The sequence below is a fragment of the Bombus huntii genome, chromosome 17 (genome assembly GCF_024542735.1).
Source record: "Bombus huntii isolate Logan2020A chromosome 17, iyBomHunt1.1, whole genome shotgun sequence".
Taxonomy (NCBI): Eukaryota; Metazoa; Arthropoda; class Insecta; order Hymenoptera; family Apidae; genus Bombus; species Bombus huntii.
In genome coordinates, this window is record NC_066254.1 from 5656353 (window position 1) to 5668676 (window position 12324).

Genomic DNA, 12324 nt, shown 5'->3' on the forward strand with positions numbered 1-12324 from the left:
TATTATTGCTAAATAAATAAACACAAAATAATAAGAAAGAGGAGAGGGGCAATGAGAGAGGATATAAATAAATAAATGATAAATATAATTATTTGTAACCTAACTGGGCTATATATACATAAAACATAGTAAATTAATTGCTTTTAATAACAGTAATAAGATAACAAAAATATGTATGAGTATTAACTTCTCTCCTGCTTTTCTCTTTGTCAACGCTTTGGCTAGCCAGGATTACCCAGCCACCAATATTTGTGCAGAACGGAGATTAGATCAATAATTATTTTTACAATAAGTAATTTCTTTACCATAGGATTTTCTAAATACGTGATAAATAATTGGTAAATTATCTTTATCTTGAATCAGACTTATTGAATCAATGTAGATTGTAAATAGTAAACAGTAAATAGTAAAAGATGTCACACGATATATATCCAGGCAAGTCATCAGACATTTACGTTAAAAAAGCCTGATGCGTTCCATTACACTTACAGAGATGTTATACTAGACGTTGGCTTGTAACAAAGTAATTTGGTTTCAAGTAGCAGGCGTAGAATAAGCAGTTATTTTGGTATAAAGGCTTTCATAAATGTCTTTTCAAGCCGGAATTTCGAAATTCAAAACATACTTGTATATTTTAGGTAGATTCAATTGTCCTGCGTAATACAGACGTAACATTTCCTTTGATGTACTATTCCATAAGCAATCTGATTCTTCTTTCGGAGGGATAACATGTTGCATAAGTCTTACGTACTGCTCATATGGACATATTTCACCACATTTGGGAATCGTATAAGTGATCAACTCTTCCGTAACGCCACTCCAGTGTAATATCTGTCAACGAAATTTATAAGATTAGATTTTACATGAACCGTACACGACAAACATTATTTAAGAACAAGAACTGGAACTCGAACAGTGCATGACGTTGTATAGAGGGTGACAAGGAGTAAGTGGCCAAATTTTGGTACGGTATTCCACTGTTTCTACGAATAAGAAAAGGTTGTATAAACAATAGTTGAGAAACTCTTCCTTTCCGAGATATACACACTAGAGTAATTGTCAGAGGTAGAATTTCAAATATTGTCATCATTTCTTTCGCTAGAAGTAAATGTGTTAGGGCAAGCTTTTTTTACGTTGATATTGAAGGCAGCGTGTTTTATGGTAGATCAGTGGATATCTAAACGTGTCATAATGTCATAGTGAAGAGGCAAGTACTATCAGAATGATTTATCCTGCTATCGAGTGAGCAGATATTCAGTTTGCATATGGACGAGCTAACGGGAACGCCAGAGAATTTTAGCATCTCCATCAGCAGATTTTTTCTTAGAGACGATGTTCGGTTACAAATACTTTTGCTTTGGCGTATCGTAGACTTAGGGAATCTGCATCTTTTTCGCCTGCTACAATTAACCGAAGGCGAAACAGACAAGTTCGAAGAACTAAAGTTGGAGATCAGATACTTAAACGCGTCGAAGTGAATCCAACACTCAGTAGAAAACAAAGTTTTCGTTTAACAAAGTTTAGTTTTTCGTGACACAATATGGCAAATTTTGTGAAAGAATATCACTATATCCTTACCAGATTCAGCAATAATTATAATGTGAACGGTCTTTAAATATGTCGTTAAGGTGAACATTCTGAAGATTCTTTCCTTATACGTGCTACATTCGCTTGGTTTTAGTTTCGAAGATATTAGCAAAAGTTTCTGTTTCGGCGACGGTATGATTTTGATAATCGAATAGCCTCTGTTTTCAATATCATGATTGAAGTGTTTCCGATTTCGAATAACGGTAATATAACATGAAGCTTAATATGAATTGTACCTGTCTTATTGTTTAATACTTCAACTTATTTCACAGTAGCTTCACAGCGCGACGGCTGAATAATTATCTAACCCATTGATTCTTCTCTCTTACGTGAGTTGAAAAGAATTATTGAAAATGAGACGAGTTCGTTTATATAAAAATGAGGAGACCCTGAAGCGTCTGTCTATGACAGAATAAGCAGTAATCGTAACATAAATTGAACTAAAGCTTTTTGCGAATATCTTGGAAACTGAAACTGAACGACTGTAACACGTATAGAGAGAAACTGCCACTGAGGTCGGTAAAGTCATCCACTTTGTAAATATTTACCTATACATGCGAGGACAAGAACTTCTGCCACCGGATTATCAACTACGAGTGATATTTTGTCAATGATATGTACCTGTAAAAATGAATTTGTAGACACGGTCAAGGTGCTACTGTCGATTTTCATAACCAACATCTATATGGATGAATGCAAATCCACACGCCATTACCAAAAGTGTCCATATCCCGGAAAGGAAGAGTTTTCGAAGTTATACTTACGTGATCTTCTCTTATCTATAGGAACAGTAGAATACGCCACCAAGGTTTGACCATCTATTTCTTTGTCACCATGTACAATTAATTTCAACACATTTCAAGTAAACTTTTATTTTATATAGTTTAACAAAACGTACCTTAACAAATTTTTGACCAATGCTGTTTCGTAATGTTTCAACCATAATTGCAGATCCAAAACTGGGGATTTCAGGTTTAATTAAATTGTGTGCTCTGGCAAAAGCTGCAATGTTTATTTCATGCCCGCTATATACATAAATCTTCGGAGACCTTATATCTTTCTTCATATCCATGTTTTTAATGAATTCCTTTAGAAGAAAACCTCCATTTAGTCGCTTCAGTAACGTGTTATAAGATTGAATATCATACTCCAATTTTACAAGTGTCATTATTTTCCTTTGTACATCTTCGGTTGCCCACTTGGGGAGGGCAATGTTCATACTTTTCTGTAATTCAAAAATTTTCAGTAATTGGAACCTGTTCGTTACCATTTATACGGCAATAAAATTATGATTATAAAAATGCAATGAATTCTGTATATTTATACTGCGTGATTAATTATTTTATACAAAATTGAATGAAATGTGACATACGAAGACAATTAACAGATTGTAAAAACGTAAAATATATTATGCAGTAAAATTGTATGTGTTGTTATGATAAAATGTAATTTTCTACGAGAAAAAAATACATTTTTCAGATTCTTTTCTCCGAGTAGCTAAGTTTAATACTTAATCGCGAATTTTGTTACAATATGTAAGATCATTTACGATATCGAACATTATTACGATTAATATTAACGTAGGATTAATATATTATTGCTAATGTATTAATATACTATAATAATTTTATAGTTCATATATAATAACATAGACTATAGGATGAACATTACACGGTTTTAGTTGCCCATTTTATTTACGCCTTTTATGCGTATTTTCATATCGGTGAAATTATGAACGCGTATAATTTTTGCGTCATGGTGTAAAAATATTGTGATCGTACTTTTCAGGTGATAAAATAATTAGGAAAAATGTTCATATAAACATTTATGTGACTAATATATAATTGCAAAATTGTGCAACTGAAAATAAAATAAACGAATAAATCAAAATTTTAAACTGAAGTTAAGGCATACCTGTGTCGTAAAGAGGATGTGTAGTACATAAGTTGAGTAAATCGGATCTGATGTCATGTTTAAACCAGTGTGCATTGCAAGATACTCAAAAAGTCGTTTGTTCTGCGATATTTTCTTCTGAATCAAAGGTGAATTTTTCGTTTTACGATATTCATCGCGGAAACTAAAACAAACATTTTTTATATTACAATTATAATCAAATGAAAAATTCAAGAAAACATCTTGGATACATAATAATAGCTGCATCTGAAATCTGAAAGTCACATTACAATTTGTTATTTGTTCCCCATACAAAATATCCAAATAAAACAAAATATATATATATATTCATATGATATTCATTCTAAGACTGATACAAGATGTCTAAGATATTTAAGATTGGATATATAAGACATAGATTACGTATGGATATATAAGAAGGGAACTCAGTTCTTAAGAAGTTAAATAACAAGTAAATACGTATTGCCTATTTATTCTGTATTTAATTTCTATCGTTTGTTTAATAACATTAGATATAAATTTTAATTACAAAATATACGCACTATTAAATTCTACAACTTTCTGAATAACTTCAATTATTTTATAATTACCTAGTTTTATAAAATCAAAATTAAGTGTCAGTTTTTGGCAATAAAAGAAAGTATTATAAGTAAAATCAATTGGTTACTAGCATTTCAATTATCGTTTTTATGAGAAACGACTTCTTTCATAATACCGACGTTTTAAAGAATATAATATAACATTAATAATGTTAATTTTAGAAAGAAAATCATACATGAAATTTATCCCCAGCTAACAAAATTTCTTTATGGCTAATGTAGACAAAAATTTGATATACAGCAAAGATGTAATTAAACATGAGACTTCAATTTTATTAAAAACACACATCTGCCGCATTCGATGACTTTCTATTTAGAAATATAGAAATGACCTTGCAATTTCCTCCACCCCTTCACCAACCAAAGAGTCATAATATGCATCCCTTTATGTCAGTTATATGTATAACATTTTGTCACATTGTTTTTCTGTTCGTTGTAATATTATTTCTCCATAGGTATTATAATAGATCAATGTATAATCCTACATTGCGATAGGCACAAGAACGGGAATAACGATGTGTTTAAATTGATTTATATACTTACGCTGGACACCTTATTGGGAACAGTAGATTGTCTACAATCGTCGGCAAGTAATTCGCTGCTATTGGAGATAACAGTATTCGGCCTTCCTCGCTCAGTGTAGGAGGATACAGACCAGCCAAGACTAGCTGCAGAGACATTTTTGTTCGCTCAACGTCCGAACTGTAAGCGAAAACGCTACCATATTTATGACTACCACCCAGAAATGTACTATACCGTCTTCTCAACATTGCGCCAAGACGAAATTCTCTTATTTTCCCAACCTAGATGAAAACAAACAGAATAAAAATATATTACATCGTAGGACTTTGTACTAAGGCTAATTTTACTTCTAATCCTTGCAATTTATTTAAAGAAATGCCAAGTAATGTGAGTTAATAAAAAACATAACGATTAAAGGACTTTTTGTTCTTGATCGGAGACTCTAAGTTGTAGTAAATATTTCCAAGTAGTAAATTGCTACCAATGTAGTTATGAGACGTACGATCAATGAAAAAACCGCCTGTTTTCATTACGTTTAATAATATTTTGTAATCCTTTGAATCTTATCACAAATCTCTTCGATATCTAAGCTTTGCTTTAGATTAGATATGCAAGGCGATAAAATAATACTGTGGAATATTAATTTTGCATTTTCTTCAAAGTATTCATGTTCATTTCGATAATACGATAAAAATGTGTAGGGGAAAAATTGTTCGGCACGATTGTACGTTAAAAATCCACTACTATTACTATACATTATTTTAAAGTCATTTTACATATCATTAAGATATAACGTGTACTTACCTCAGTTAATTGACCATAACCAAGCGATTCGTAAATAGGATTATAGGCTAATGTAGGGTATAATTCTTCTTCACTTGGTGTGCGATCGCCATGTCTAAATACCTAAAAATTGTTAAAAAGGATTATTGAAACGAGTACTAAATGTATTGGCATGAAGTATTTTTATATATTAATTTTCACTTTTATTAAAAACATGTAACTGTTCACTGTATTATGTCTGATAACAAAGAGAGGGGGGGGGGGGGAGAGGACACGGAAACGCATTGGACGTAAGTGAAAGCATTGAACTGCACGAATTAAAACATTTATATTTCCTAATGATAATACTTGTTTATACGGATCAAGCACATTTCATCCGACATAACAAATGTTGATTCACAATATTAATTGATAATTGTAACAGGTTCAACGGGAGAATATATCCTACAAGGTGCAAGAGGAATCATCTCGGCTCGTTAATTTGTTTCGGATATAATGCATATAAAAAAACTATAAAAGATAATACCCATCGAATTGAGATACCTTCCTACTTTCCCGAAGTCGATATAAAAATTACAATTATATTATATTGTATAGCGCAATTATTTAGACAATTTAAGACCAACACGATGTAGGTGTTTCAATAGAAACACGAGCGCAATAAATGCAAACGAGTTTCTTTGAAAGCTCATCAGTAAGAAATCGTAATGCAAAGTAAAATCATTTCAAAGTATATCAAACAGTTTAAGATTTCCTTATATTACTATGTAAATCACGTATATGTACAGTATGTCCGTTTTAAATGTGTACTTTTTATAAGTATCAGAAATGTAAAAAAATGAAAAAATGTTTCAGACGAAAGTTGAAAGACGAAACTTGTTTGACATCATAGGGAAAACGTAATAGAATATTTTGATCTTTTTTGTATTCTTATTTCCAAAGTAACTTTTTAAGATGAAACTACATATTTTTGTATACACCATTCGATTCACTTTTCAATTCTCTAGAAAAAAGCTATTAAAGTTGTTGGGCCGAAAAATGGGCAGTTTGAGAGCTATTTTATTTTAACTTTGATCTTATAAAACTTGTTGTATAAAAAACAAGGAAGAACAACGCAGTTGCTTTTATCTTTAAACGTTTAAATCTTTTAAACCAATCATTTTTTCACTTTAAGTACCTAAATACATTTTTGTAGGAGTTAAAAATTCATCGAATGGAGTATAAAAAATGTATAGTTTCACTTGAAAAAATGATTAAGCTTTATACTTACAAAAATAAAGCATGTGTAGACATTTAGAACAGATACACTACATGTATAATGTAAATGCATGGTTGATAAGTTACATTGAAATTGGAATTCTTAGAGTAAACAATTTGTAAGTAAAATTTAACAGTGTTAGATTAGATATTATTATGTTAAACTTATTTTACTAAAACTTCCCGTAATTCAATTTTATCCAAAAAATGTGTTTAAGTACTCACAATTTGAAGCAACTCCAACTCATAATTTGCTTTTGTTGACTGCACGATCAGAGTTAGGAGGAAAAATATTTCTACGTATACTTTTATACGAATCATTTTTTATATGATATAGAACCAATTCTTAAAATGATGTGTAAGGAAAATTATTAGTCTGTTTTTCTGTAATAGTTGAAGAGCAGTGGTAGACTCGCTTGAGTGAAAGATACTGCCAATTTATCACAGACGCAGTAAAATTTATAACTTATAACTGTAGACAATCGACGGTCCAAATAAATGGAAGAGGAGGGATAAGTCATCGCAATCTGACAACTTAATATCTACATGCTTAACGATCTGGAGATTAAAAATGCTTCCGTATCTCAAGTGAAGCAACGTATGATTACGCTTCGAGGGAAGAATTGGATAGTTGCAGAGGTAAATGTATATGAAATGATACTAATTGTCCACATGTGCGTATAACTTTCGGGAGCCTGTTAAATTGTTAGAATTTTCTTAGCATCACTGAGAGCCAGTAGAATATAGTTATAATCTTGTTATAACTAGAACTATACACGTCCCATTTTAAAAATTCTGTTTGATTTTTATTTTTCCAAATGTGAATGTATTATAATCCATACAATCATATTATAACTTTCATTGTTAAAAGAAATATTCATCTCGAAAGAATTAAAACTGTCGTTCGTTTAACAATACAGTAGATCAATAACGATCTGTACGGATGCACATGTTACTTGCACAATAAAGATATCGAATCGATATCGATATGAAATTAGCAACGTACGTATTATAAGAAGAAGATAATATTGAAGAAATGTTTATGCGTAGTGATATAAAATGTATAGTAATGTATAGTAATATAATAATATGTATAATAATAGAAAATTTCTTCGTAGTAACGGACATAATACAAACAGAGAAATACGTTGGGTACGTAGGTGCATACAAATCAAAGAAGGTACGAGTGAACTCCACGTAGAAAAATAATTTAAAAAATAAAAAAAGCATCACGTAGCAAAATAGTTTATACCGAATAAAAATGTTATTGATATGATTATATAGGAAGTTGCCGTACTGATGGTACAAATGATGTGGAGGTGATTTTACACGAGAGAAACAAGTTGCAAACATAAAAGGAATTAATTTTGCTTGAGGCTCCGCGTTCGAGAAAATCAAATTTGAAAATTTGTTCGGTACATGTGAACACGGCCAATTACTGATTGGGTACGAATATACAATCAACAGAAGGTTGAAAGATAAAGAATATAAGTGAAAAATATACAATACAATTTTTCCGTTTAAGGGCTTATTTTAAAAGTCATTATCAATTTTCGAATTTCACATCTCTTCAGAGACAATTTCGACTTATTGTTACACGCAAAATAATCTCTTATCGATTATTCGCTCCTATCCAGTCTGGAACCAACTAAGTTTAAGTATACTTGAAGAATCTTCAAACTCGATTGTCTCAGAAACGAAACTTGGAACGAAAAAGATTTATTCTGCATTTTCGACTTATTGTTTCATGTAGAAGCGCTTACCTTATTTGTACCGCCAATACTAGGATACCCTGCGTAAATTTAACTTGTAATACATCAATCGAATGAGCTTCATAGGAAAAGCATTTCGACAAAGTTTTAACCGCTTACCTCTATTATTTAAGTAGTTATTGACTTAAACATTACTTTACAGGTTTACTGCTTGATGTCTCATGTTATATTTTATATCTATAAAAAATTTGATGAAAAATCTGGGATAGTATAGCCATGGCGTTACGCCGCTGATACAATTTATTCCTTATCGTGTGCTTGATATATCGCCTGCTAAGATACTCGGCAAAATCTTCGGTGTTCAGCGAGTAAATTCTACGATCAACGATGACAGCTATGAAGATTAGTAGAAGCTAAAAGGATAAAGATTAGTTAAGATATTTAAAAATTCACCATTTAATGAAGATAAAACTATTTATAGTTGCACGTAATATTCTCATATGATATGCCCATTATAGCAATTATATAAATATAGATAAATCAATCTTTTTTTAACTAGGAAGCGCCGTCTTGAAAAAACTAAACAGATTATGAGATGATAAATATAACAGGTAAAATCTGTAAAGTCTTCTACTGTAAAATATAAATATCGTCTAACTAAATTTAAATTTAATAACTTCAATAAAAATGTGGCATTTTGAAAGCTAGCTAATTTTTTAAAACAGGTTCTACAATTAAAAAGCCAGAAACGTGACACTATGGCTGCAGTGTCTCAGATTATTTTCGTAATATCTCTTTTCATCTCGATCTTTCAAATACGTTATTCTTATCAATGAGTATAATTGATTATGACAGGCATTTATGGCAATCTATCAAATACCGTGCCATAGAACAAGTTAGTATGAAATGATCGGGTATTATTTATAGACTAAATATGTTATGTATCATGAAATTCGTGATATATTGCAATTACGACCACATTAAAAAAATAATCAAATCTGAAAACACAACGATTTCAATATCTGCAAATATCAGTAGATTGCAAATCAGCAATACTGCAGCTAATGAGTACACAAAACAGTGTTATAAAATAATTAAATTCCATTAATTTATTACTATCTTACAAATCTTGATACGATCAGAAATTCTCAGTAACAATTATAACAATTATTAGTAACAATTATCTGTGAATCTGTTTTCTACGATTATAGCTTCAGTTCGGGGTAAAATTATATTAGATTTAATATTTTCGTTTATTTCTGGATATATTTATATTATACGTGATATGTGTGTGTGTGTGTGTGTGTGTGTGTGTGAAATGCGGTTTATAGAAGTTTTACAGGGAAAGTTATAAATAAACGCTATACTCTATTTCGTGAGAAGAGTCAGTTAAGGTAAACAGAGATAAGTGACTAGGAGAGATGGAATTCTTGAAATTGGTATGATTGATACAAAAGAGTTTGTGTCAATTGTTTATATATATATATATATATATAATATATAAACATATATATATATATATATATATATATATATATATATATAATATATAAACATATATATATATAAACATATATATATATACATATATATAAACATATATATATAAATAAAATTATATATGTATATAATATATATATATATAAACATATATATCGAGTCAGAGGACACACGGATAATTAGCTGCACATTCTTAGCTCGAAAATTGAGGAGACCGGTGAAGAATAGTTGTTGTATGCATTTTAATATGTATTTCTTTATTATAAAATACATTTCCGCCATTATAGTTTTACCGTTAAACTGTTGTAATGAATTATCACACCCGACAACATAAAAAATAGAGAAAGATATCCTGCGTCATACTCCGACATTACTGACATGAGATAAAACGGAATACATTGTGGCCGGAACTGCCGCACCACGTGACATGACAGTGATGTCTTTAAGATTGTCATCGAATTAATCTAATGAAGGACTTCAAATGATATGGGTTGATAATTGTTCGTACTATGTAATTAACAGCTTATTTTTCTGTTTAAGTCTCGCATTAGAAACTTAACAATTATTATTGAGCTTTTATTGTACCTAATAACTATACAAGTTCGTCAAGGCTGATTGCGATAAATACAATATCAATCTTGTTTAATCTAGCTTAATTCTTCTGCATATATTAACAGTAGTAAAACAACGAAGTACATTTATAATAAATTTTTGTATTTAGATCCATAGATTTATATTGAACTTAAAATCTTTCTCGAAATCTAAGTGAAATATTTAAGAAAATAATTAACGAAGAAAGTTATATTTTATAATTACATGAATTATAGAAACATAGATAAAAATGTCATATGTTGGCAATAAGAAAAATATATTTAATTTACATAAACATGAAAAAATCCAATTACATTTCCTTCTATCTATTAGATACAACAATACTATATCAAATTGCAGTAAGTTTCGTAATTGAATACAGGGTATGAATATTTATGTAGTTGTAACAACTTCAGATTCCTTATTTATGGAATTAAAGTAATATTATAAAATAACACTTGCACTTACGTTAGATTTGATAGTAAGTAAAAGATTTCTCGTTTATTTAAATATATTTTAATTAAGCAAAATAAAAGGTCTAGTTAAATATCTTTTGATTATTTTTCATTTCCTTAATACATACTTACTTACTTCATTATACAAAAAGCTGGACATGTTTGTTCATTTGTTCATGATAAACATAACCAGACTGATAACCTTCTCAAGAATTATATTAAGGTATAAAATGTAAAATTTTCCTTCAATTACGGCAAATGATAAACAATTCGGGATGGTGGTGAGTAACAAGAAAATGTCGGAAACTCAGGCCATGTTTTACCCACCTTCGCTAATGCCTGCTTTTATGGGTGCTTATCCTCCGACAAAGTTGAGTCTTTCCTTGTACGAAGGTGGAAGCATTGGTTATTTCCAGAATTACAGAAACGAAACGTTATCGAAATTCTCGGTAAGCTTGTTTCCAATCTATTTAGTTAAAGCGCATGAAGCGCATGATATTTTGCACCTCTGACTTATTAATTTCTGCGGGATGATACCTAGTGTCATTTCTAAATGTCTAACTGTCTGTTACCGTTTTATTAGTTTAACGAATGTTTATTATAACGTGATTATGTGCAATATGAACGACGATTTATTATATTCAGAAAGAGAAACACTTAAAAGTGGTATGTAATAATTGCAATAAAGAATTACATTTTCAAAAATAGAATATTTTAAGCTTCGCTTTCTTTCCCTCGTTTGTAAATATAACAATGAAAGAAACTATTCTATGTTGATATAGCAAATTCCTCTCATACATTTTATTAACCCTTAACGCTCCAAGAGTGCCTTTCAAGCACCACCGATATGCGGCGCTCTACTCCAAACGTATTTTTCGATCGTTATTGGTAATCGTTTACAAATAAAAAATAATACTCCTCAGTCAGTTACAAGCGATCGGTAAAGGCAATCAGATCTGAACCTGTTTTATTTTAAACCCATCTATTTTAATTATGTCGAGAAAAAAATGAATCATCTTTGTGAGGAAAATATAGATAGTGACGATGACAATTTTGATTTTTGCATCTATAATGATGTAACTGTTGACTTAGAAAGCAGTTATAGTGACAGCAGTGATAGTGATATTCTTGCTCCAGGAAGAAGAAGAAAAATGAGAAAACTTTCATCGAGTGACGGAAGTGCAGATGATGGAGAATCACAGGAAGAGAATCTAACTAAGAGTATTTGTAACGTAAGATCTTCTGATTGGCAGGAAATTTTTAACAAAGATATCATTCCACAACAATTTTGTTACGCCACGAGGCTTATCATAGGCCGTGTCCCTAACCGTCGCTCGTGGTACTACAGTGTCGCAGACGGATCGTCTTATAGGACCGGCGAAATATATACAATGTAGCGACAAG

General features: G+C 30.6%; 1 protein-coding gene and 1 long non-coding RNA gene across 2 annotated transcripts in view; both read right to left on the reverse strand.

Moving 5' to 3' along the window:
• LOC126875212 (uncharacterized) overlaps positions 1-12324 on the reverse strand; it is a 117060-nt gene that overhangs the window by 18449 nt on the left and 86287 nt on the right. The window lies entirely within an intron of this gene.
• LOC126875175 (venom acid phosphatase Acph-1-like) lies at positions 65-7083 on the reverse strand. Its single transcript, XM_050637914.1, has 6 exons — positions 6888-7083; positions 5427-5528; positions 4644-4903; positions 3502-3664; positions 2486-2812; positions 65-831 (listed from the first exon to the last, which is right to left on the reverse strand). The coding sequence occupies exons 1-6, from the start codon at positions 6981-6983 to the stop codon at positions 595-597; spliced, it is 1185 nt and encodes a 394-aa protein (XP_050493871.1). The 5' UTR covers positions 6984-7083; the 3' UTR covers positions 65-594.

Bases quoted from the DNA above. Each gene is read 5' to 3' on its own strand.
- LOC126875175 (XM_050637914.1), bottom strand. From the start codon at position 6,983: ATGATTCGTATAAAAGTATACGTAGAAATATTTTTCCTCCTAACTCTG. The intron at 3,665-4,643 runs GTAAGTATATAA...TGTTTGTTTTAG, and splicing joins TTCCCAATAAGGTGTCCAGC to TTTCCGCGATGAATATCGTA. The intron at 832-2,485 runs GTACGTTTTGTT...TTTCGTTGACAG, and splicing joins TTGGTCAAAAATTTGTTAAG to ATATTACACTGGAGTGGCGT.